The sequence below is a fragment of the Bubalus bubalis genome, chromosome 5, assembly GCF_019923935.1.
Source record: "Bubalus bubalis isolate 160015118507 breed Murrah chromosome 5, NDDB_SH_1, whole genome shotgun sequence".
Classification (NCBI taxonomy): Eukaryota; Metazoa; Chordata; class Mammalia; order Artiodactyla; family Bovidae; genus Bubalus; species Bubalus bubalis.
This window is the reverse complement of record NC_059161.1, coordinates 132,008,360-132,032,750: the sequence shown is the minus strand read 5'-3', so window position 1 is coordinate 132,032,750 and position 24,391 is coordinate 132,008,360. Positions and strand designations below refer to the sequence as shown.

Sequence of the window (24,391 nt, the reverse complement as noted above, 5' to 3'; positions counted from 1 at the left end):
GTCGCAGAACCAGACACAACTGAGCGACTGAACTGAGCTGAGTGAAGAATCCGCCTGCCAACGTGGGGACACAGGCTTGGTTCCTGGTGCACTTACACCTGCCTCAAAGCCACTCAGCCTGTGGCCATGCCTGCTGAGCCCGAGCTGCAAGAGAAGCCCCACAGCCAGGGAGCAGCCCCACTTGCCACGCCTAGGGACGGCCCGTGTGTGGCAGCGGGGCCCAGCGCAGCCAAAGATAAAAAAGTAACCGAGAACTGAGGCAGCGCCCCGAGAGAGCGCCACCGCGGCCGAGGGCTGGACCCTCAGCTCCCGGCTGCGGGGACAGAACTCACCTTCACAGCCACCCCTGTCCTGCCCCGAGTCCCCACATGGAGGAGACTTTTTTCTTCTTTTTTTGCATTTAAGGTGCAAGCGGAACAGAGAGTGGGAGAGGGGACCAGCTGGCTGGAGAGGGGTGGCGTGGGCAGCTTGCAGGGCCTGTGGACAAGCCCGTGGGCTCTGGCGCCTCCCCTTGGTGGCTGGGCCTGGGGCCAGGTGGCTCAGGGCGAGGGGTGCGTGTCCCAGGGAAATGCCCCAGGTCAGTGTGGGCCTGAGGTGTGGGTGCAAAGCCGGGTGTGGGTCCTGCAACTTGCACCTGGGTCCTCTAGGGCCAGGGCTGGCAGGAAGGCCGGGTGCAGCCATCCAGGTGGGGCCAGACCTGGGCAAAGCCATGAGTGGAACCCACCCGGGTCAAGGGCACCAGGTGGCGGGAGAGGCTGGGGAGGGGCACCTGGGGGCCCTGGCCCTCCCCGGAGAGCCCGCAGTGTGGGCAGATGACCCCCTGCACCCAGACAGGCCACCCCGCCTCTCCCGACCGCGTGCAGTTGAGGACGCCAGCCCAGTCTTTAGATAACAGAGTTTATTTCAAACTGACCTCCACTTAGGCCCAGGGTTCCAGTGGCCAGCTGGCCAGGCAAGGGCACGTCGGGCTCCCAGTGCCCACCGCCGCCATGACATGCTCCCAGCAGAGCGCGTCTCCCTGCAGGCTCAACGGGGCAGTGGCAGAGGGTGATGGTCGCCTGCCCAGTGGTTCTATTCTACCTGTTATTGCATTATACGCTTCTTAGACTCCAAGGACCCTGGGTGGGCAGGAGGGGCCGTCTGCGGGCACTGGGCAGGCAAGGCTGCCTCCCTGCCAGGCTCTCACCTGCCCCCAGGACAACCGCTGCAGAATGGGGAGGGGTTCAGGGAAGGAAGAGTAGGGCCCAGCTTCAGGGGCCCCTGGGGTCAGCCAGAAGGTAAACTTCAAGAGCGCCTTGAAGTCTGACACCAGCCTTTGAGCTGTCTGTCCACCCAGCCAGGGCTCAAGCAAGCAGGCAAGGAGGCATGGAAACTCAGCTAATGTGACCACCCACCTCAGATCAGCCCACTGAGGCAGCCCACCCAGAGGAACCCCCACCCTGGCTACACGCAAAGAGCAGAAATGGGCCAAACAGCTACACCCTTTAATGTCCCCATGCCTGCTGGACCCAGCTCAGAATCCGTCCCAGGCCCTTGCCCAGCCCTACTACCCTGGGGATTCATCAGGAGCTGCTGCCAGGAAGACCACAGGACCACTGGGGCCCTTGGCACAGGCTGGCATACTTGGGCGGGCAGGCCACCTTCAGAGCCCGCTTCTCCATCCGTCCGCTGGTGACTGGGTCCACACGGAGCCCCCACCCTGTGTCAGGGATCCACCCGCAGAGCCTGGCCTCCTTCTGCCCTCGGGTTCAGAGGGGAAAGTGCTGGGGACTGCTCAAGGGAGCTGGGTTTCCACTGCTGTAGGGGCCTGTCCACCTCTCTCTCCCTCTGCTCGTATGTGGGGGACACAATATAGGTATTAAATATGTTTAGATAGCGGTGTGTGAATTCGGCATGCACTAGACTCCCAAGGTCTGTACAGGAAGTGGCTGTGCCCAGCCTGGGCACCGGCCATCATTTTTTTCGGACCAGGAAGGCCACCCCGAGAATCAGGGCTGCGGCAGCCACAGCCACACCCCCGGCCACCAGCAGCGGGGTCAAGTTCTCGAACGGGCAGGGCCCCCGGCCGCCAGGGCCCCCACTGGGGGCCTCGCCCTCCTCAGCCCCGTCCCCAGGGCCCTTGGGCTCGGGGGCCGCATCAGGGGTGCTGGGGGCCGCGGGGGCCGGCTTCAGGTTGCTGTGGTTGTTGAGAAGGGCCGGGTCTGCCTTGGCTGGGGTCTTCTTGGCAGGTGGCGGCGTGGGGGCTGCCGGCGGCTCCTGCTTCTCTGCCTGGGCCTCCTTCTTCCCTGGCTTAGAGGACGGGGCCTTCCCGTCCACAGCGGCAGGGGCTCGGGCCTCGGCTGTGGCCTTAGCGTCGGCCTTGGGGCTGTTGGTCGACTTCCCTCTGGACTCCATGCTGGGTGTGCGGGCGGGCTGTGTGGGGCACGCGGGGGCAGGCAGGCGTCTAGACCACGGCAGCTCAGGACAGTTCACCCCTGGGCATCCTATGGGCCTGCGGGGGGAGACCCGATGAGGCTGTTGTCCTGTGCAGCCCCACGTCCTTGTCCCTTAGAGACCCGCTCAGCTCTCTGGACACTCCTCTCCCGGGGCTCAGCCTCCAGCTGGCCTCAGCCACCTCCTGAGAAGCCCCTCCGAGCACACAGGCAGGCGTTGTGGGCCCCCCTTTGGGCTGGGATGCTGGGATGAGGCCTGCTAGAGGCTTCAGTTCCCTCATCTGTGAAATGGTCTTGCCCACGCATGTCCTATGTCCATCATGTCGGCCCAGGGTGGGGAGGTCCTGACCGGGAAGAGAGCACCCACCCAGCCCCGAGAAGGCGTGTGGCTGGGGAGGTGGCTGGCACCCCATGGGCCTGGGCAGAACTGACCGTGCATCCTTCTCAGGGCTGAGTGGGCTGGGGGTGGGGAGGGCAGCGTGGGAACCCAGAGTCTGGGCTTTCAGTTACATGGGGTCATAATGGACCGAAGGTCGCCAGGACCTGGCTTGGACAAAACCAGGGTGTCTCACCAGAGGCTGGGGAAGCCAGCGGGAGGGCAGTGACAGGCCTGGGCTCCCGGCCGGTCATAGACCCCCTCTCAGCGCCCACCCCAGGACTGGCCTTGCCTGCTCCAGCTTCAGAGTGGGGAGCCCTTTCTGACCCTGAGGTCATTCCTGCCTCTGGGGGCGAAGGGAGTCCCTGGGGTGAGCCTAGAGCGGGCACCCCCGAGGCAGGGCCAGGCAGAGACTGGGCACTCTGGGCAGTAGGGAAGGCCTGGCCCTGATCCTGAGTCAGGTGTGGGGCAGGGGGCTGGTGGCCTCGCCTCTCTGGACCCGTCTTCCCTCCCGGGAGTGGACCCTGCTGTCCACAGCTCCTGGGATGCTGAGGAACTCGCACCTGCGCCTGCAGGGGGAGGGAGCCTGTGTGGGAGGTGGCGGCCCAGGTCCCCTGGCAATGCACAGTGACACAATGAAGGTCGCCTGAAGGTCACGTGCGGGACGGGGGTGTCCTGGGGAGGACTGTCCCACCTCCAGTGAACCCAAGAGCCCCTCACCCCTGTCATTCTGGAGGGCACCCCGCTGCTGGCCATCAAGTTCTCAAAGGGCAGGTGGTCCACTCTCCCCCTCCCCCAGACCTTTGGTTATTTTGGGTTCATACTGACGTCACCGGCTGCCCCTCCCCCTCCAGGCGGCTGTGCCCAAGAGAGCAGGGGGCCCCGGAGCGCCCCCGGTGACCTTCATAGCGGAGAACCTGCCACTCTGTCCAGGGGCCCCGCGCCCCGCTCCCGCCCCAGACCCCGTGCCGCCGAGTCCCCGCCGCCTTACGCTGCTGCTCGCGGCGCTCCCACCTCAGGGCCGCGCGCTCTCTGCGGGACCACGGCCGACCGGACTGACGGCGGCGGGCGGCGGCTGCAGATGCAAGGACTGGGAGTTTCCCACAATGCACTGCTCCCGGCGCAGGAAGCAGGGCGGGGACCGCATCAGCGCGGGCTCCGCCCACCTACTAGTGGCCACCACAGCGCCCCGGAGCGGCCGGGACCTCTGGGGGCCCCAAACCCAGTTCCACTTTTGATCCGAAGGGCGGCTTAGCGTCAGGAAGGTGAGCGGCTGAGGCTGGCTTTCTCACACCTCCATCAGACCGCGAGGGAGTCAGGCCATTCTAACCAGGCTCTGCTACAGCCAGTGTGCCCGTCATAGCTGGGCAGCCGGACCCAGGACAGCAGGGGGAGGGGAGCCAGTTACCAGACGAGCGGACGCCCTTCACCCCCAAGAATCTAGAAGAGGCATCTACTTAGAATATTTATTTATCTTCTTACAGGACAAGACACAAAAAGTTACAACTTCTTAAAACTCTTCAAAAGAAAAAAATATAATTCTGTAAGCAGCAGCAGCAGCTTCCAAGGTACAGATGTGACGGGAGAGCAGCTCCCAGGAACAACCGTGAGCTGGGGGGCCCAGGCCTGAGCCCCAGGTAGTCTCACTGGGAAGGGGCCTCCGGGGAGGGGGCCCGGGGGGGGGACACAGCACCGGCACATCAGATCACTCACCATCACGACCACGTGGCTGGGGCGGGGCAGGTCAGGACAGAGCTGCCTCAGTTCACAACATCAAGGGTGGGGGAGGGCGGAGCTTTACCAAGTGTGGTCAGGGGCCTTACCCAGAGGCCAGGAGGGCAGGCTAGGCCCGGGGAAGACTGGAAGGGCAGCTCCTGGTGTCCCCCAGGAGAAGATGCTCCCGGGCTCCATACTGGTCCTCATGCCCACCCTCCCGGACCTCGAGGGGGCGTGGCCTCAGAAGTAGGGCCGGGTGGAGAGACGGATTCCTGGACGGGGTCACTGGGGAGTCAAGGGCACACACCCACGCGCTCACACGCTCCTGCGCACACACACACTGCCTGGCCACATGGGGACGGCTGGAGCCCCCGACAGCCCTACCCCTGAGGGGCCAGGACAGCAGAGGGCGGCCGCCACCGCCCCCAACATTCACACACACATGCACAAACCTCCAATGGGCTGGGTCCCACAGTGGGGGCGGGGGACCTGTCCTGGGAGTCAGCACTCAGGGCCACCCCCAGTCTAGGATTCCTGGCTCAATATGGGGGGGCAGGAGAGCCCGATCCTCCTGCAAGGCTGGCCAAGGCAAGAGAACAGCAGCGGGGGAGGCTGGACGGACAGACGGAGGGGTGGACAGAGCCGCTTGTGCTCGGCAAGTTAATAAATAGGTTTGTGCGGGGTCCCCTTTGTGGACTAGGGGCCAAGCCTCGGGGACAGGAGCTGGTAGACTGGAGGGGAGGGTCCAGCTTGCCCAGCCCAGGCTGGGGGCCCCCAGTCCAGAGACCAGCTCTGTCCCTGGGGGTTGTTCAGACTGGGGCAAAGGTGGGCAGGGCTGGCTCCAGGAATGTAACGATTTCTGCCGTTTCTAGGTAAGACGTTGATCCCGGGGGTTGTGTAGGCAGGGCCCCGCCAGGCGCGTGTGTGCATGCCGTGTGCACCCTGCACTCCCCGTCCCCACCCCCACCCGTCCGTGGAGAGACTGTCGTGCTGTCCCCGGGGGGGCTGCCTGCCTCGGGCCCTGCTCTGGTCCCGCTCGACTGGAGGGCGAGGGGCGGCTGCCCGGGCTCAGGGCTGGACGCGCGGCAGCCCCAGCAGGGTCTCGGCGATGCCCAGAAAGTAGACCACTTGAGCGATGCCGAACAGCGGGGCGATGACCAGGGCGCGGCAGTAAGCGCCCTTCAGGAAGGCGGAGGGGCCCTCGTTCCGCAGGATCTTCCTGCGGGGAGATGGCGGGGGCGGGGGTGTCAGAGCCATGACGCTGGGGCCACCCTGCCCTCCCCGGCCCCTGGGGGCTCACCCACCTGGCACAGTCCAGGAATCCCGAGTACGTGTCCTCATTGATGCCACGCTGCAGCGACTGGAGCCGGGTCTTAACCACTGCAAGGGGCACGCGGGTCAGCGTGGGCCCTCAGCCTGGACCCACCCCCCAGCCCCGCCCTGCCCCAAGCTGGGCACCAACCGTCACAGGGGTTGACGGCCACGGCAGCCGCGCTCCCAGCCACGCAGCCGGCCAGGAAGGACACATAGAAAGGCGACTTCTCCCCAGATGCTGGCCGGCCCAGCTCGTTCAGGTTGGCGAAGAGGGGGAAGTAGACGATGGAGAAGGGGACGTCCCTGTCGGGGGATCGCAGGGTAACTGACTGGGACGCGTGGGGCGGACGGGTGGGTAGGCCTCCCCTCGCCCTGCCTGCCCCTCAACCTGAGCAGCGTGGCCCCCAGGCCCTTGTAGAGGCCAGCGATGCCGCGGCTCCGCAGCAGGTCCCGGGTCAGCTGAGTGGCTGTGGGGCGGGGGGTGGCCGGAGCCTCCACCGAGGGCTGGGCACTCCCCTGGCCCGAAAGCTGGGCCTGGGCGGACAGGATCTTCCTCTGGGCGGCTGGGGAGAAAGGGGGCGGCCTGCTGGTCTCCCTCCGAGCACAGGGTGGGGGCAGGGACGGGGTCCAGCTGGTGCCCCCCCGCGCCCCGCCCCCCCACAGCCTCACCGAGGCGGCCCGCATCCTGGAGCTGGATCTTCAGCATCTCCATGGGGGTGGTCACGATCACCTGGCAAGTGCCGGCCCCGCAGCCCGCCAGCATCTCCTTAAACAGGGTCAACTGCTGCCTGCAGTAAAGAGGGCGGGGCTGCAAGGCAGAGTCAGAGGCCCCTGCGGCTGGGGGGCGTGAAGGGGCGGGACCGGTGAAGACAGAGGCAGGCCCCGCCCCCGCCGCCCTCCAGTAACGGGCACCGAGACAGACGCTCACAGCGGGGCTGGGGACGGGCGAGGGCTGTTCTCAGCAAACAAAACTGGACGTGGGGTGGGGGGGTCAAGTGCTCCACGGGACTACTGCCCTTTCACCCCACTCTCGGGTGATAGGGAAAACTGGCCAATGCCCCCCAAATCCCAGCCTACAAGAGGCAGCAGGCAATGGCTAGGGGCCAAGGACCCCTGGGGCCTGAGCACCCAGGATTCAGCATCGGAGGCAGAGGAAGCAGGCCCTGCAGGTCGGGGTGAGGGGACCCCACGACGACAGATCCTTCGTCCTCTGGAGGCACAGATCCCCCTCCCTTCGTGACTGTGGCCCCCAGCAGTCAACCAGCGCCTCACCCATCCTTGGAGAGCTGGTATCGGAAGAAGTCATTGGCTGCCAGCTTGATGGCCTTCTCGGGGGTGACGAGGGTCAGGTTCACGGCGGCTCCTGTGTGGCGTGCGGATGGGTCAGTAGCCGGGGCCGGGACTGGGACGCTCTTGGTGGGCACTTGCCTCTCAGTTGGCAGAGCCCTCCCCCCGCCCCCTCGCACCTTGGCGGCTCCTCCTGCCCTCTCACCCACATGTGCCCAGCGGGGGTGGGGGCAGCGCCTCCTCCTCCAGGCGACCCTCCCGGTCCAGCGGGTGGGCCTCCGTGAGGAACACCCCCCTGCAGTACAGAGGCGGGGGGCCTGGGGGGGATCCAGAGCTGAGGAGGCAGCGTGAGCCCCTCTCAGTGCAAGGACTCTGCTGCACAGCATCTGGGCAAATCCAGGCTTGGCGGTTGTCTGCTAAGAGGCTTTGCAATCAGCCCCCCCACCACTATCCCCGCCAGTGTCCCGGCGCAGACAGGGTCCCGCCTGTCCTAGGAGGAGGTCCCGCCATGCTGGGTGCTGGCAGCGGTGGAGGATAGCACTGAGAGCTGCCCTTCCCCGACCCCCGCCACTGTGCAGCTGCAGCCAGGCCCCATGGGGCACGGCCCCACCATCCATCCAGACCCTCCTGCCCCCGCCCAGCCTCACCACGGTACATCCCGAAGTAGCCCTCTGAGCGGATGGTCTTGATGAGGCAGTCGGACCTGCAGCCCCGGGGGTAGGAGGGAGCCAGGGGTCAGCCAGGGTCCAGCGCCGGCCCCCGCCCTGACCCGGGCAGGAGTGCCCCCAGGCCTGCCCCCCACCCCCCAGCCCGCTGGCTCACATGCTGGTGTACACACGCTGGCCATTCTGCTGGTTCTGCAGCCTCGTCTTGGCTAGGTCGATGGGGAACACGCAGGTGACCCCGATCAGGCCGGCGATGCCGCCATTGATGAGCTTGGCTGGCAGGCTGCGTGGGCAGATGGAGGTCAGTCGGCCTCCTCGGCCATAGGTCGGCCAGGGGGGAGGGCAGGGTGGGGTGAGGCTGGGCTGGGTTCTGACCTGATCTGCTTATCAGCCATTTAACTCGGGAGCACCCAGGTAGGAGCTGCGGAGCTGGATGCCAGACAGCGGGGGAGGGAGTGCAGGGTGGAGGCTGGTCTTCTGCTTTCAAGGGTATTTCCAAACCAGCGCTTCTGTCCTAGGAGAGAAGGGACTGCAACCAGCGGGGGTGGGCAGACGGGAGAGGTGCACCAGAGGAACAGGCTTCCCTGTTTCCCTTCCAGGGCCCCCGCAGGGGCTCCGAGCGGCTCCCCAGGCCCCCAACCCCGCTCGGGCAGGCTACACGTCGTGGGCTCGCAGCGTACCAGAAGGCCCACCACCTGGCCCCATCCCTGGGCCACCTGGCGGCTTCCTCTCAAGATTCCCCACCAGCGCGTCCTCCCAGCTGGCCTTGCTCACGCTCACATGCACGGAGCCCTTTAAAGGGCCAGGCGCCTCCTCCCCTGGGCTGGGCTGTGTCAACCCCATCCTCGAGCAGCCTGCTCTGCCAGGATAGGGGTGACAGAGCCCCAGGGCCCCCCGCGGGGCTCAGCTCACAGCTGCCCAGGTGGATGCAGCCAGGGCAGGTGCAGCCCCTGCTCCATGGTACCTCCGGGCTGGAGCCCCAGACCACGGCTCCCCTGGAGGAAGCACCAGCTCAGCCACAGCCAGCCTGTGCCCACCCTCCCAGGAACTTCACCCCCTGACTGCGCGCGCGCGCGCGCACACACACACACACACACACACACACGCGCGCGCGCTCGCTGTGGCTGCTCCACCACCTCTTCCCGGGGGGCAGGCCCAGGAGGCCCCTCTCTCTAGGGGCAGGGCTGGGGAGCCAGAGCCGGCCCCAGGGACCTCTGGCGGGGGGCGCCCCCCAGCCCGCGCCAAGACCAGCTGTCCCTGCCTCGCACCCGCAGCGTCGCTAGTCGGGTCACACGGCTGGCTCACACCTGCCGTCGTTCGCGGAATGGTGACCTTCACCCCGGCTTCCCTGGGCCGGGAGGCCCCCTGCTCGCTCGGCAGCCCGCCGCCCCCGCCGTCGTCCCGCTCACCCCGGGCGCGTAGGACCGGCTCCTCCACGGCTCCTCCTGGAGACTCCAGCCCGCGGGCGGCGGGCGGGCGGGGGAGGGCCAGCGGCCGGGGGCGGTGCCGGCGGCGGGGATTGGCTGCGGGGCGGGGCGGGCCTGGGGGGGGGGGGCGACTTTCTCTTTCACTTTGGGCGGGATGAGGCGCCCTGGCGCCGCGGGAGAAGGGATGAGAAGGGGGTGTGACAGCTTCTGGGAGGCTTGGGCTGGCCTCCGAGCCCCCTTCGGCCCGTGAGGCAGCGGGTCTGACGGGCTAACCCAGTCAAGCCACGCAGCCGGTTCGAGGGGCCCCAGCCCGCGGCCACCGTGCACCCAGCTGCTCCCCGAGTTTTCCTCTGCGGCCAGCAGGCGGGCTCTGGTTAGGGCCCTGGGACCCCAGGAATGGGGCTCTCTCTGTGCCTGGGCACAGGGAATCCGGAGCCGTGGGGTGAAGATGGGCTGTGCCCACTGTGTCTGTGGACCATGTGTCTTCTGGGAGGTGCACTTCAGGGAAAACTCATGCAGAAGCGGAGAAGACACGCTTGTCTGCTGCAAAGGCCAGGGGGTGGCTGGGTCGCAGAGACCACCGGCTGCCACCCACACTCCCAAAACCCTCTGACCCCCCAGATGCCTCCCAACGAACTCACCCAGAGCCTCAGTGCCCCAGTCTCAGAGAAGAGACTGACCTCTGCACTTCAACCTGACCCTCTCTCCCCACCCCCCAGGTGCAAACTGGCCGCAGCCGACTCTTGTCCCCGACCCTTGGGGACAAGGTCCACACTCTGCCCTCTTGGACCTGAGCGAGCCCACCAGACCCCACTTCCTGTCCAGTGTGAGGGACACCTGGATGCTGGGGTCCAGTCAGTCGGACACTCTCCAAGGTGGGAAGGGGAGCAGCTGTCTCGGGAATAAAGGCAGGCCTGGAGATCCCAGCCTGAGACCGTCAACCCTGGGTCCCACCCTGGCGCTGGGATGGGGGAGACACTTCAGAACCAAGTACTGTGGGGAGGGCCTCTGCCGGCGGAGGACTGACAAGGGGTCCTCTGGGCCAGAAAGCCTCCTTTTCCTGTCCTCACTCGATGGTTCCTACAGCCTGCTCATGAGACAGCTCGGAGGGCCCTCCCCTTGCACCCCAGGTTGCCATAGAGACCCGGCAGCCCCAGCCCGGCCTCAGGCCCCGGGCTGTCAGCCCTCCCGGTCGGTACCCCCGGCTCCCGCAGCGTCCTCAACCCGGGCTGCAGGCGAAGCTGTGGGCAGCTCAGCTCAGAGGCCCCCCAGGAGGTAAAATCTGCCACGAACTAAGCCACCGGACTCCTCCACCCCCAAGAAAGGGAAAGGCTGTGAGGCTCCGAGTCTGGGGCCGGCCCTTCTCTCCCCATTCATCTCCCCCCGCCCCTTGCCCCGGGGAGGCGCTTTCAGTCCCGCCGGCTGGAGGGGCGCCAACCCGGCGACAAAGGAGGCGCGGAGTGGGGGTTCAGGGCTGCGACTGGAAGCCCGGCTCAACTCCCTGTCCAGCTGGAAGGAGTCCCCATGAGGCCCGGATCGCCACGCTGAAGCCCGCCAGGCGATGGCGACTTCAGCCACCCACGTGTCCAAGTACATCCCGCAGGGCCCCACGTGCGTGTCCCCCATGGCCCGGATCGTTCCTTGGGGACTGGCCTCCGTCTCCCGACCGGCGAGGACACGTGTGCGCTGGGAGCGCGCCCGGCACCGCCCGGGGCCCGGCCTCCTACAATCCGGCGGCAGCGGATCCGAGCATCCGCCGGCGCGGGCCCCGCAGAAACCGCCTCGTCCGGGCAGATGTCACCTCCCATAGTCGCCGTGGTGCCCCTCGACTCCGCGGCCGGGCTGCACTCGGGTGGGCGCAGCGGAAGGAGCCGCCAGGCGGGCACTCACCGCGCGCTCTGCCGCCGCTGCCGCCGCCGCTACCGCCGCGCTGGCCTCCCCGCCTCGCCGCGCGCCCGGCGGCACCTAAGCGCGGGGGCGCGTCCGCTCGGCGCCGCGCGCGCTCCGCCCCCGGCCGGCGGTTGGCTGGCGGACTCGGGCTCCCCCTCGTGGCCGCCACGGCCACTGCGCTCGGCAGGCCCCAGCCCGCGCTCCAGGTCTCCACGGGTTTTCACTGGGCGTTCGACCTCGCGCCGGTGCACGGGCCAGGGACTACTTCCGTCGGGCCAGCGGATGGGGGGTGCGCTGGGACGAAGTGTCCCTAAGGGAGGAGCCGTGGGAACTGAATTGGCCAAGCACCGGGCCCCCAACCAAAAGGCAGATGCGCAATCCTGCACACGACTGTATTCATGGGGCAGCAGCTGTTACTTTGTAGCTGGGACTCCACTCCCTCCCGGAGATCAGGACCCAATGCAGGCGCTGGGCGCAGACCAGCGCGAATGAGAGCAGGCCGGCTTGCAGCAGAGCAGGGCCAGGCCTCAGATCACTTGGCAGCCCCTGGCCTTCCACCCGCCTCTTCACCCAAGAAAGTCGGTGCTGAGACAGCGACCAGGCCGGTGCATGTGTGTTACACGGGTGGGGGGCACTTTGCTCACACGCAGGGAAGGTTTGAAAACGGGAGCCTCAGGGTCCAGCCCGAAGTCTGGGGTCTAGGCCTGGGCAGGCTCTGGGGAGGGTGACGGCAACCGGTCAGGCGAGGTGAGGTTCCCGGGGGCCAGGCTCGTGTGCCGGATGCCCTCCTGGTACTTGCGGCGGCCAAGCTCCAGGACAGCCCGCACCTCTTCGGCCACGTCCCGCCGGTCACTCTGCTCCAGGGCCTGCACGAGGCGCTCCACGGCCCCTGGCTGCCCAGCCTGGCGCTCCGCCCAGGAGAAGAGCATGTGGCGGATCTGCCCATCCAGGTCATCCCTGGGGGGACAGGGGAGCAGTCAGGGGGGCCTGCCAAGACCACCCACCACACCCAGGGCCTTGCTCTCCCTCCCAGCACGGGGGCCTTGCTCCCTGGGCCAGGGGCGGCCAAACCCTCCCCTTCCTGCCCATCTGCCCTGCCCCCGCCTCCCCTGGACGGAACCTCAGCCAGCCTCCAGGGGGAAGCCAGCAGGACGAGAGGCTCAGAACTGACCGGAACTCGTGCCGGATACGCTGGAGCTCACGGTAGGGCAGGCCCAGGTGTAGGGCCACAGCCGGCCAGTCGGGGCCCAGGCGCCCGGCCACATTCAGCAGGTTGCTCTGGGTCAGGAAGCCGGTCTCGGCGTCGCCCAGATTCAGAGGTGCCAGGGATAAGCCAGGCTCGCGAGTCGGGCCCTCGCATCCCTGCAATCTCTGCGGGCAGGTTGAGGTGGCAGTGAGCCCTGGCCTCACCCCAGCCCACCCCGGCGGCTCCTCCCCCGTCCCCTCCACACGGGGCTCCCAGCTAGGCCTCACGGGCAGCTTGATGGGCAGAGTGGCCATCCACAGGGCAGCTGGGCCCCTCTTCTGCCGGGCAGCCTCTGCCTCCTCAGGCACCACCTCCGGCACCTCGCCCCGGTAGAAGGACACCTGGGGGAGAGGAGGAGGTGGGCTTCAGCGCTCTGGCTTTGGCCCGGGCAGCCCGGGGCGCCCACCCTACTGGCCCACCTGGCCTCTCACGGCCCGAGTCCGTCGGTCCAGGGCGGTGGTCACGTACACCTCCTTCAGGTTCTTCAGGTGGGAATAGAAAACAAAGCACAGCCTGCCCTCCACGCAGTCTGGGCGGTCTGTGGGCACAGCGGGGGCTCAGCAGGGACTCGGGGGCAGACCCAGCATCCCTTCTCCGGGCGCCGGGGGCACACCTGCATCGATGTCAATTCCCCTCTCGAAGGCAGCGAAGAACTTCTCGCCCTCAAACATCTCCACGGTGTCTGAGGGCTCAGGGCCGCGGTATCGCTCCAGCAACCGCCGCAGGGTGGCGTCCACCTGGGGGGGCGGGGGACCCACTGGCTGAGCGCCCGATGCCCTGCACCCCTCCCCCCGCCCCCCAGCCCTCTGCCGCCCCCACCTTGTTGCGGGGCAGGCACTGCAGCAGGACCTGCTCGGGGTCCCGGCGTCTCTGCAGTGCGATGAGGTTCACACGGTACAGCCGCAGCCGCTCCCAGGCCTTCCGTGCCAGGCTCCCCACGCAGGTCTTGGTGGTGTACCAGAGCCAGTACCTGGGAAGGCAGGGGTGAGGGGGACCCTGCAGGCTGGGGGGACGTGGGGAGGGAGCTGAGGAGGTGGGGGCACTGACCAGGAGAAGTTCGTGACCTGGAAGCGTGCGTACAGGTGCGTGAGCTCCAGGGCCACCTGTGCCGTGATGTCGTCCCAGGTGGCCGCGGGGGCAGCCCGATGCAGCAGGTGCAGGCGGGCACGGTCCAGACTCAGGCCTGGGGGGGACAACGTCTGAGGCCTCTGAACGGGGTGCCCCTTCTGAGCACCACCCCCGCCCCGTGCCACACGGCTGCCCTCACCTGTGATGCCAGGCGGCAGAGGCAGCTGGATGGTGACTGGCCGAAGGAAGCTCGAGGGTCCGCTCTGCGAGAGGCAGAGCAGGGGGCTGGAGGCCGCCTCGGGCTCCCCCAGCAGGGCTGGCAGCTCTCTGCTGCCCACGCGCACCACCTGGAGCAGACGGGCCGCCCCCGCGGTCACTTCTGTGCCTGGGCGCCCCCGCCACCCCAGCGGGCATCCTGGCCCCTACCTGCATGCGAACGTGCCGGGGCTCCTCGGTGGCCCCCGCGGGGAAGGTGACCCTGACCCCGGCGTGTCCCGAGGAGCACAGCAGCGTTCCCTCTGGTGGCACCAGGCAGGCATCGGACACAGGGCGCGAAACCACGAGGAACCAGGAGAAGTGGAGCACCTGACAGTGGGCCCAGAGCCGCTGGCGCGGGTGCAGAGCACAGGATCAGGGCTGGCAGGCCAGGGCAGGGCCGCGGGCGCAGGGCACGGGGTCAGGGCCGGCGTGCCGGAGCAGAACCGGGCCTTCTCAGACGGCCCAGGCCACCCTCACCTTGGGCGTCTCCTCTAGGTGGGTCTCCAGGTCGCTCCAGCTGTTGTCGCTCAGCATCCTGACCACCACCTCGCGGCAACGCCGGGCCCGCGGGGACACGAAGAGCAGCCACAGGCCCACCTCCTGCCAGGCGAGGGGGGCATGAGCGCCGGGGCCACGCCGGGCCCTCCCCGCCAGGGCCCTCGCCCGCCCCACCCTGCCCTGGCCATGCCTGCTGGAAAGCCAGCCCGTGCGGCTGCAGTTCCAGGACACCACTGAGGAGAGCGTCGTGGGGACCCAGGGGCACGAGGCGCGGCTCTGGCAGCCACAGGCGGTAGCGGATGGTCACGGGGGCAGCAGTGGCCCCCGCGGGGAACTGCAGGCGGACGCCACAGGCCAAGGTCACGGAGCAGCCTTGGGGGGTCACGGCAAAGCTGAGGGAAGACAGGAACGCACAGGGTCAGACACAGCAGGGTCCCCTAGGTCTGAATCCGGCACCCCGGGCACCTGTGGGAGACCCCCGAGGCACAGGCAAGGTGTACAGTGAAGGCAGGGTGACGGGGTGGACAGAGGCTTTTCCAGCCCGGCCCCCCCCTCACGCCATACCTGTCCAGATCTGAGGTCAGCAACAGCCTGGGCATTTCTGGGACCACGGGTGTCCCTGGGGAAGGACAGATGTGAGGTTAGGCCAGCGATGACACCTGCGTCCTTTCTGTGGTCTGCCCCCAGCCCCGCCGTGACCCTACCTGGGGGGCTGGGGGGGTCAGGAGGGGGCCTGCCCAAGGGGTTTCCTTGCAGGCGCACGAAGGGGGCGTCCAGCAGCTCAGGGGGCACGTCCCGGAGCTGGTTGTCCCTCAGGTCGAGCCGGGTGAGCAGCGGGAGGCGGGCCAGGCTGGCGGGCACCGAAGCCAGGAGGTTGCTGTGCAGAATGAAGAGCCGTAGGGCCCGCAGCCCCGCTGCGGGAGGCGCCGGCTTAGGGCCAGCAGAGGAATATCACGGCCACCCCAGTCCCCGAGCGCCAGGCCAGGCGGCTCACACTGGGGCCTCCTGGGAAGCCCTTTCAGTCTCCGCCCTGTAGCTGGACTAGAGAGCTCGGGGAGGCCTGTGCAGGTGGGAAGACTCGACAGCCAGGGAAGCGGGGGGCAAGCAAGGGCTGCCGGGGAAGGTGAACGCTCAGGCGGGCCGGACCGTGTGTACAGGGCACCGCAGAGGAAAGACAGCCGCGGAGGGGGGCAGGGCAGCCAGCGGCCCACAGACATTCCGCACTGGGCCCGGGGAGCCAGGGCCGCAACTCACCGAGGGAGCTGGGGAGGCTCTGCAGCCGATTGGAGGCCAGATTGAGCTCGGCCAGGCTGCCCAGGTCTCCGATCTCAGGGGGCAGAGCCTCCAGCAAGTTCCCAGAGAGATCGAGGCGCTGCAGGCTGGACAGGGCTCCCAGGGCTGGGGGCAGCATTCGCAGGTGGTTGTGGGTGACGGCGAGGAAGGTGAGGGTGGGGAGGGCCCCCAGGGCCGCGGGCAGTTCTGAGAGGCAGTTACGAGACAGCAGGAGGGCGTCCAGGCCACACATCTGGGGGACGCAGGCCGGCAGTGTCTCCAGGCTGTTGAAGCTCAGATCCAGGTGGGCCAAGTGGGCTAGGCCGCTCAGGCTGGCGGGCAGCGTGGTGAGGGACCCCTGGAGGCAGGCACCCAGGGCATCCCGACGTTGCCCACCTGATGGGGGAAAGGCAGACTGACGTGGCCCTCAAAGTCAGAGTCCCAGGTGAGCCCAGCTGTGCCAGCCAGGGAAACGGGTGCATGGAAACGCAGAGCTCCACCCCAACCCCACCAAAACAGAGACAAACAGATGCTGGAGAGCCGCCTGCAGGTGAAGCGGGCGCTCACGGACGGTGCGGTCTCCTCTCAGCTGAGAGCCATCACCGGTGACACACCTCAGGAGAAAGACCCACCCTGGGGTCTGCTGGAGACCCCACTGTGCAGCTACTGGGTCCAGGAACCCTGGCCCAGCCAGCTTCCTCTTGGGGGAACGCAGCTGGGTAGAGCTGTGCAGGGAACAGGGCTCGGGCCGGGGTCCACCTTTCGGGACCAGGAAGCAGAGGCAGGAGCTAGAGAGAGGCTGGGCCAGGGCTGGGACTGGGGGGGGCTCACCTTTGAGGACCAGGGAGCGGAGGCGCGGCAGGCTCCAAGGCAGCTGGGCCAGGGCGGCCTCCAGCAGCTGAGGGTCCTCGTGGCCACTCAGCTGCAGGAAGTCCACCTCCAGCAGCTGAGGGGCCTGCTGGGCATACAGGCGCAGCAGCCGGCGGCAGCCCCCGGGGTGCAGGTGCAGGCTTAGCCGGTTCCCTGCTGGGACCGGGGGCGCCTCCGGCCCCACACCCGCAGCCTCTGAAGCATCTCTCGCAGCATCTTCTGGGGCCGTCGCGGGCACTGGCCCCGCCTCCATCGCAGCCATCGCCCACCAGCTGTCCTCGGGGACCAGACATGTCCCAGCTCGCCAGGCAGGCCTGCTCAGGCAGGGCCCAAAGAGGCTGCAGAGTCAGGGGGAGGAGCGGGCTGGGCATCCTCCCAGCCAGAGGAAGGGGAACTCGGGCTGCAGAGAGCCAGGCCCACTGGTCCAGAGTCCAACGCCTAGGCTGGACAGACTGTCACTGACATGGGCTGGACAACAGGACTCCCCGGGGCTGGGAAGGCGGCAGGCAGGAGACCTGTGAGTGCAGAGGGGCTTGGGGACATGCCTGAGGGACTGGGGGAGGGAGGCTTCACACCCCGAGTCTACAAACTTGAAAAGGGACTCCTAGTCCAGCCCCCCCAACTCCGCCTGCTGGGCACCAGAGTCCCACCTCCAACCTTCACATTTCTTGGCTCCAACCGAGGCACTGGCTCTCATCTACCACGTGGGGCGGTAGCCCAGGCAAGGACACGAGTGATCCTGCCCGCGTCTGTTCGAGCAGTGCGAGGGGGTTCATGAGGACGGGACCCCACTTCTTGGCCCCTGGAGGAGGACTTTCCCGCCACTTCCAGCTCGCACCTCGGCCCGCAGGGGAGGTCGGTGCACCGCGCAGTCGCCGCCCCCACCGCTTGGGGCGTGTCCTGGGGGAGAGACCGCACCGCAACACCCGCACCGCAACCTCCGCGTCCCCTAGATGCGCCCGCGGTCCGCACGTCACCTGCGCTCCCGGCGGAGCGTTTCCGGGTCCGGCCGCTTGGGAAGCTCGCCTGGCGTCCGCAGGCTCAGCCGGCAGGGGTCTCAGGGTCCCGCCCTCCCCGCCTGCTCTCTGCAGGACACCGCCCTGCCGCACTCAGCTTCCTGTCGGCCGGCGTGCGTCTGTGCGACCGGCCTTCCCGCGGGAAGGCCCGCTTTTCGCGCCACAAAACCCAACCCTTCCGAAGTTCTCGGGCCCTGGGCCTGCTCTGCTCTGGCCGTGCATTCCCGGCCCCGTGTTAAAATCAACTAGTGCGATCTCTGGCTGGAGCGGGTACTGAGGGCTGATCGCAGCTGCTGCCCCACACCCACCTCCTGCCGGAGGACAGCACCGAGGTCCTCAGCCAGTCCCCGAAGGCCTCCTCTCAGGCCCCGTAGAGCCCAGGGCCCACCTTCCGTGACCCTACCTTAATGGGCGCACTCTGGGCCACCTCCCAGCGCCGCCCCCCGCCCCCCGCCCCCCCCAGCCGCAGCGGGCTTCCCCATAGGCTGCCTCCTTTCTCAGCGTCTCACAGTGAGGAAAAGGAGATGGGAGCGATCAGATGTGGCCCAAGGCCACTAGCTGGTGAAGGCCAAAGTCAAGGACCTCAAACCAGATCTGTCTCTCAAGAAAGCCTTCCAGACTGGTTCTTCCTCACCTCACAGAAGAGGTGCCTGTGAACATACACGTCTGCTCCAGCCTGTTCTGCCCCAAATGACACCTCTCTACCCTCTTTCCGCCACCCTCCCCACCTGGACGGGCAGTTCCTGCTAGGCCTGTGTTCTCCCCAGCTCCTATTCCCCCTTCAGTTTCCACATAAATGCCAGAATAAACACACACACACACACACACACACACACACATGCAGGAACATCACTCAGACTTAAAAAGTAATGAGTAATGAGTCATCAACTCAATGGACATGAGTTTGAGCAAACCCTGGGAGCTAGTGAAGGACAGGGAAGTCTGGCATGCTGCAGTCCATGGGGTTGTAGAGTCCAACAGGATGGGGCAACTGAGCAACAAAAGGTAACGAAGTCCTGACACATGTTACATACAATGTGAATGAACTTTAATGTGAATGAAACTACATGAATGAAATACTACAATGAACTACAATGTGAATGAAATAAGCCAGACACAAGAGGACGAATTCTGTAGGAGTCCATTTATGTAAGATCCCTACCGCAGTCAACATGGAAATGGAAAGTAAATGGGAGCCGCGGGCTGGGGGAGGGGAGAGGGCGTTACTGTTTAGAATTCAGGAGGGGAAAAGTTCTGGAGATACACCGTGGCGATGGTTGCACGTCGGTATGAACGAATCTAGTGCCACTGAACTGTATGATTCAAGTGGTTTTACAGTATGTATTATCGTGCCATTAAAAAAAATCACAACTGACCACTTTCCCGTGTGACTGCAACAGGCCCACCCTTGCCAGATGGGTTTCCTCACCAGCTGTGTGACCTTGAGCAAAAAAACTTTTCTGTGCCCGACCCTCAGCGATGTAATGGGATTTCCGTGGGGCCTGCGTTATCACATCGGGGCTGGGCCCTAACACGAGCCCGCCCGGGGTGCCTGCTGCCTCTGAACCCATTTCCGGCCACCTCAGCAAGGCCTTTACTCCTTGGGCCTGATGCTCGCTCCGATCTTCGCAGGGCAGGCGCTCGCTCATCCTTCAGCCCTCTTCGCTCAAGGTTTACCTCCGCCTGGGGCTGCCTCGTTTAACTACTCTGCGTCCGTGCACTAGAACCTAAGTTCTGAGGAAGCAGAACCGGGCCTGGGCCCCCCAGGACTGAGGCCAGCCTGCAGCAAGGTCCCCGACAAGGAGTGAAGGAGCATTGTGTGCTGTGTCCATGGCTAAGCTGATGTCTCTTCCGAAAGGCCACGGCCCAGGTGGGGGCGGATCACACGGGCGTGGACGGTTCTGGCTCCGCTCTTCCGAGCGGCGGTGACAGAGCCTCCCAGCTTCTCCTGGGACCCCGCCGTGGCACTAGCGATGGGGTGAGCAGTGGCTGGGTTCCGCGGAGTAAACGCTCGGGACGACTCGCCCGCCCGTCTGGGCCAGGTCGGACAGCCGGCTCCTGCTGCGTAGCAGGCCAGACCCCAGCAGCGGCGCCGGGCCACGTGCGGCCCGCAGCGGCGCCCCTTAGCTTCCGGTAGCCGTGCATCATGGGACTTGTAGTTCGCCGGCCGCGTCCGCCGCTCCGGCAGAGAAGCGACCAGCGCGCGGAGGCCGCTCTGCATGCTGGGAGCTGTAGGCGCCGCGCGGCATCCTGGGAACCCTGAAGGGAGAAACCTACCCTCCGGACTCGCTCCTCTCTTAGCCCCACTTCCCCCAGGGATCTCGGGCGGCAGTCACCCCATTATATATACGAAGACAGCCCTGGAACTGCCTTCCGCTTTTGCGGTGGCGGCTGCGGGACAGACGGGATAATGGCGTCTTCCGCGTCCTCATTGGCTAGGCGCTGCGTGACGTCACTAGGAGGCGCCCTCGTGGGGCGCCGAGCGCAAGTCCCGGGGCTTCTGGGTAGCGAATTACTCCCGCCCCCAGCACCGGCGCCTTCCTTTCCGTCCCTGACGCCACCGAGGTCGCACGCGCGAGGCTGCTCTGCCGCCGCTGAGTGAGTGGGCCGGGAGGGCCAGGCCGCGGTCGTGAGTGCCGCGGGGGGCGGGCAGGGCAGGGCGTGGGCCAGGCCTCGGCGGCGGCTCCGCACCAGCCGCGCGCGGCCGGACACTGGCCTCGCAGGGACCGGAGGCCGCCCTTAATGCCGTTGTCCTTGTCTCCTGCGCTAGGATGCGTTACGTTGCCTCCTACTTGTTGGCCGCCCTCGGGGGCAATTCCTCCCCCAGCGCCAAGGACATCAAAAAGATCCTGGACAGCGTGGGCATCGAGGCAGACGACGACCGGCTCAACAAGGTAGCCGCCTCGCAGGGGCCTGAAGGCCCCGCCGACCCTATACGCGCATTCGGGGCTCCCTCTCCTACCCAACCCAGGGAAGTAGGTTGCCGCGGGTTTAGTGGAAGGCCTTTGCCCGCCCATGTGGTTTTGGAACTGCCCTAATGTACTGGTACAGCCCGAAGTAAGAAAAAATGGGGATGAAGTCAAGTCCGCGATAGCGTGGCTCAGTGGGAACAAGTCACGTGTAAGCTTTTTTTTTTTTTTTTAAAGTGTAAACAAGCCCACGTTAACTTTATTTTTTTGAACTCAGTGTGGTGGTGGTTTACTCGCTGAGTCATATCGGACTGCTGCGACCCGATGGGCTGTAGACCGTCAGATTTCTCTGTCCATGGGATTTCCCTGGCAAGGATATTGGAGTGGGTTGCCATTTCCTTCTCCAAGGGATCGTCCCAACCCAGGAATCGAAGTGCTGTGCTGTGCTTAGTCACTCCGTCGTGTCCGACTATGCCGCCCCATGAACTGTAGCCCATCAGGTTCCTCTGTCTGTGGGGAGTCCCCAGGCAAGAATGCTTCCCGACCCAGGGATGGTACCCTGGTCTCCCGCATTGCAGGTGGAATCTTTACTGACTGGGCCACCAGGGAAGCATTGATAGGTATTGAGTGTGAAGTGAGGTATTTTGCATTTCTTTTCAGCAGTAACTTTTGGTGTCAGTTTCCTCATGTGGGGTGTCTTACCTGTCCTGCGTGTAACTGCTGTGCGGGGGGCGCTGTGTGTGGCCTCTTTTGACCCCGCTCCTCGTCTGCTCTAGGTCATCAGTGAGCTCCACGGAAAGAACATCGAGGACGTCATTGCTCAGGGTGAGGTCGTGTTCGAGGCTTTGGTTTTCACGGTCCATTCTAATCCCTGCCGGTCTGCCTGTGGCCTGCCAGGCTTCGCTTGTGGACCAGAGCACCCTAGAAGCCTTACCCAGAGGAGCGAGCAGGGTCTCCGTGGGCTCATGCTATGGGCGCTTCTAGACAACCCCCGGGCAGAGCGGCAGGGGTGCCTGTGCCCTCAGTGAGCTTCTGTGAACAAGCCTCACTGCGGGGGGCTAGGACTGACCACAGGCCCCTGCCCTGCGAGGTCATGCTGGAGCTGGGCTGACTTGGGAGTTGAGCTTTAGGGGAGTTGTTTTTGTCTGAGCTCACTGCGGGGGGTGAGGATCTGGACACTGGGACAGTGGATTCTCTCTGCCTGGTCGTAAGCATGTTTGTCCAGCTTACCTCCCGGGTAGGGCACCGTGGGCCTGCAGGTCTGCTGGGGGGATTCCTAGAAGCCCGTGTCTGGGAAAATGGGAATATGACACAGACCCGGACGAGCTGGACAGTGCCCCTTCACTCTGAGATGACATTCAGGCGGAACACCAGGGCTCACTCCCCTTTGGTCTCTGCAGGTATCGGCAAGCTGGCCAGTGTGCCCGCTGGCGGGGCTGTGGCCGTCTCCGCTGCCCCAGGATCGGCAGCACCCGCTGCGGGTTCTGCTCCAGCTGCAGGTAAGTGGAGGTTCAGGCAGCTGTTGGTGCACACGCCCTGAGGTCTGTCTCTGCTGGGTGTGTGGTCTGAACTGTGACTGAGCTCACCACGCTTTATCCCCACAGCGGAGGAGAAGAAGGAGGAGAAGAAGGAAGAGTCGGAGGAGTCAGATGACGACATGGGCTTCGGCTTGTTTGACTAGAGTCCCGCTCCCCTGCAAATAAAACCGTTTTTATGTATTTCTTGAGCTTTCTGTGCGTGGTTTGTCAGTGTGGTCTCTGCATCCTTGTCTCGTTCTGGGATGAACCGGGACCCTTGTTTGGTGGAGTCTGAAGAGCCAGGAGTGGGGTGCCCGGGAAGAGTCACTTCCTGTGGGTCTTGAGTATGGCCAAGCCTTGAGCCTCCTTCTTGGACATTATCCCGGCTCCTGAGGACTGCCAGGGTCTTGGAGAGAATAAGGCTTTCAGGGGACTCCCCGTCCAGAAAATTTTCAGAACCTGGGGAGGGTGGCCTCTGCTCTGTGAGGCTGGTACCTCCAGTTGAGGCCAGCAGTTCCTGTTGGACTGAGTGGTTTCAGTCACACAAGGATTCCGTTGTAGGAGTCGGGCTCCTGGTCTTGTTAGAGTCAGCACCCCAGCTCCACCTTAGCTCCTGAGCAACTCGGGTGTCACTCAGCTGCTCTGAGCCTCAGTGTCCCCAGCTGTCTTTGCTGGGCAGGTGTGGAAGTGGCTTACAGACAGCAGCGCTGGGTTGCGTGCTCTTCAAGTCCTTCAGTGGCAGGCCTGCCCATGCCCCTTCTGCCAGGTTCTGGCCTAGAATACGGGGCAGAGGGGAGAGGCCCTCACTGCCCGGTTCAGTCGCGCTCAGTCATGTCCGACTGGTCCCCCGTGGACTGCAGCACACCAGGCCTCCCCATCTATCACTAACTCCTGGAGCTTACTCAAATTCCTGTCCATTGAGTTGGTGATGCCATCCAGCTATCTCATCCTGTCATCCCCTTCTCCCACCTTCAATCTTGCCAGCTTCAGGGTCTTTTCCAGTAAGTTCTTCGCATCAAGTGACCAAACTATTGGAGTCTCAGCTTCACCATCAATCCTTCCAATGAATATTCAGGACTGATTTCCTTTAGGATGGACTGGTTGGATCTCCTTGCCGTCCAAGGGGATGCTCTCGAGTCTTCAACACCACAGTTGAAAAGCATCAATTCATCTCACTATCCTGGCCCTGTAGCTGTTGGCAGTCTTCACGGCCTTGGGCCTCGGCCTGCCAATGCCAGGCTACCCAGTAGATCCTCTGCCTTGCTGAAGGCTGTGGTGTGGTGGGCAAGTGCTAGGAGCTCACCCCGCAGTAGGCATTTATGGAGCTGTGGGCTCACAGTTCCAGAGGAGAGTGGTAAGTGCAGCACAGGAGATGGCAGAACAGAGGGATGGGACCTCCGGAAGAGGCCCCAGGGAAGAAGTGCTGGCCCTGAGGAGTGGGGGCTTGGACGGGGGTGAGGATACAGGAAGGGGAAAAGGTCTGGGGTGTGGTGGGGCTTGGGGGGGCTCTGTGTGCCCAAGTGCCGGGGTCCAGCCCCGGCTGATCCAGGGTATTCGAAGCGGGGACGGCGTCGGCGACTTATTTATTTATAAATATTTATCAAAGATATAAAGAGTAATAGAATAAGGATAGCTCAGTAGGAAAATTCAGTGGAGAAAAGAAGCTGAGTGGCTTGGTTTACGCGGAAAATCAATATAACCCGTGACACCAGGTTAGCTCTGACCACGGAGGCCGCAGGCGCCCTCTCGAATAGCGGAAGGTGCCCCACCTTAGACACCTTCTCGAGTGGGTCTTAGAAGCCCAGGCAAATAAATGGTCGCAGAGGACATCCACGCTCCAGATGGACACTCAGCTGGAATTTGGGAGAGAGAGTGACATGGGGAGACCAAGTTTCAGTGAACAAGGCCCGCACTTTATTTTCCAAAGTAGTTTTTATACCTTAAGGTATGCATAGAGGATAATGGGGGAAGGGGTAGAGTCATGCAGCAAGCCAGGCTTTCTTCCTGCAAACTTATCATATGCAAAAGTTCAGGTGATTGACATCATCTTCTGGCCAGGAGGCCTGTTAACATTTTAAGAAACTTATCTTTCTCTAAAGGTGATTATTCCAAAGTCAGGCGCCAGCCTTCCAAAAAGCATTGGACAAAGCTGCATTTTACATTTCTATACACCCATTATATCAATCAATACACTGCCAAAGACACAGTAGGTAAGGAGTATGGAGACTTAGCAGCAAACATTGGCCCAACAAGTGAAAAACCCTTCACCAATACATTTTCTAATCAATCTTTTAACTACTCAAAGGAATCTGTGTTTAGGCAGTTTAGAACATCTCCTGCCTCTCACAGTTGGGAGGCTCTGAACAATCACATGTGGCCGGAAAAACCTATTCAGGCAGGCTAGAGGATTTCCAAAGGAGTTTGTAGGTTGAAACACTGTCACATCCAGGAATTATTAACTGGAGCTGTAAGCTAACTCTTTTTTCCAGAGAGAGGTAGTGGGAGACAGCCCCCCGTAAAGTCAGAGGTGTAGGTGAAAGCACAAAGCAGAAAGTAGGCAGACTCTGGTTTTGGGGGTAGATGCTCGAGAATTTCCAGGGGGACTCCTGAGGCTCGATCCCGCCTTTGCG

At 64.6% G+C, this 24,391-nt stretch overlaps 4 protein-coding genes and 1 non-coding gene across 24 annotated transcripts; 2 read left to right on the top strand and 3 right to left on the bottom strand.

Moving 5' to 3' along the window:
- Positions 1 to 883: 883 nt before the first annotated feature.
- CEND1 (cell cycle exit and neuronal differentiation 1) lies at positions 884 to 3,957 on the bottom strand. Of its 2 annotated transcripts, none has more exons than XM_006045789.3 (2): positions 3,823 to 3,957; positions 884 to 2,491 (listed from the first exon to the last, which is right to left on the bottom strand). In XM_006045789.3, exon 2 carries the CDS (start codon positions 2,392 to 2,394, stop codon positions 1,954 to 1,956), a length of 441 nt encoding a protein of 146 aa, XP_006045851.1. In that variant the 5' UTR covers positions 2,395 to 2,491; positions 3,823 to 3,957; the 3' UTR covers positions 884 to 1,953. The 2 variants fall into 2 exon arrangements, with proteins under 2 accessions (XP_006045851.1, XP_006045852.1); XM_006045790.3 differs by having other exon boundaries at positions 3,800 to 3,954.
- A 303-nt stretch (positions 3,958 to 4,260) lies between these two features.
- SLC25A22 (solute carrier family 25 member 22) lies at positions 4,261 to 11,217 on the bottom strand. 8 transcript variants are annotated; one of them, XM_006045796.3, is made up of 10 exons: positions 11,108 to 11,217; positions 8,166 to 8,304; positions 7,948 to 8,073; positions 7,773 to 7,828; positions 7,111 to 7,201; positions 6,508 to 6,626; positions 6,227 to 6,401; positions 5,987 to 6,141; positions 5,829 to 5,904; positions 4,261 to 5,743 (listed from the first exon to the last, which is right to left on the bottom strand). In XM_006045796.3, exons 2-10 carry the CDS (start codon positions 8,183 to 8,185, stop codon positions 5,593 to 5,595), a joined length of 969 nt encoding a protein of 322 aa, XP_006045858.1. In that variant the 5' UTR covers positions 8,186 to 8,304; positions 11,108 to 11,217; the 3' UTR covers positions 4,261 to 5,592. The 8 variants fall into 8 exon arrangements, with proteins under 8 accessions (XP_006045858.1, XP_006045860.1, XP_006045853.1 ...); XM_006045798.3 differs by having other exon boundaries at positions 8,166 to 8,299; positions 11,108 to 11,185; XM_006045791.3 differs by lacking the exon at positions 11,108 to 11,217 and adding an exon at positions 9,200 to 9,336.
- Positions 11,218 to 11,485: 268 nt separating this feature from the next.
- Positions 11,486 to 17,773, bottom strand: PIDD1 (p53-induced death domain protein 1). 12 transcript variants are annotated; one of them, XM_006045800.3, is made up of 17 exons: positions 17,158 to 17,719; positions 16,970 to 17,068; positions 16,281 to 16,657; positions 15,432 to 15,845; positions 14,882 to 15,091; positions 14,742 to 14,796; positions 14,368 to 14,569; positions 14,157 to 14,279; positions 13,848 to 14,027; positions 13,621 to 13,768; positions 13,401 to 13,536; positions 13,173 to 13,323; positions 12,967 to 13,090; positions 12,773 to 12,891; positions 12,581 to 12,694; positions 12,279 to 12,478; positions 11,486 to 12,064 (listed from the first exon to the last, which is right to left on the bottom strand). In XM_006045800.3, the coding sequence occupies exons 2-17, from the start codon at positions 17,014 to 17,016 to the stop codon at positions 11,806 to 11,808; spliced, it is 2,859 nt and encodes a 952-aa protein (XP_006045862.1). In that variant the 5' UTR covers positions 17,017 to 17,068; positions 17,158 to 17,719; the 3' UTR covers positions 11,486 to 11,805. The 12 variants fall into 12 exon arrangements, with proteins under 12 accessions (XP_006045862.1, XP_006045863.1, XP_025142854.1 ...); XM_006045801.3 differs by having other exon boundaries at positions 17,297 to 17,719; XM_025287069.2 differs by having other exon boundaries at positions 16,977 to 17,068; positions 17,297 to 17,719.
- Positions 17,774 to 19,780: 2,007 nt separating this feature from the next.
- RPLP2 (ribosomal protein lateral stalk subunit P2) lies at positions 19,781 to 21,962 on the top strand. The gene is made up of 5 exons (XM_006045808.3): positions 19,781 to 19,933; positions 20,106 to 20,229; positions 21,021 to 21,069; positions 21,645 to 21,743; positions 21,849 to 21,962. Exons 2-5 carry the CDS (start codon positions 20,107 to 20,109, stop codon positions 21,923 to 21,925), a joined length of 348 nt encoding a protein of 115 aa, XP_006045870.2. The 5' UTR covers positions 19,781 to 19,933; position 20,106; the 3' UTR covers positions 21,926 to 21,962.
- Positions 21,100 to 21,234, top strand: LOC112585324. Its single transcript, XR_003109797.1, has one exon. It is a non-coding gene; the product is annotated as a small nucleolar RNA SNORA52 (small nucleolar RNA).
- Positions 21,963 to 24,391: the final 2,429 nt, after the last annotated feature.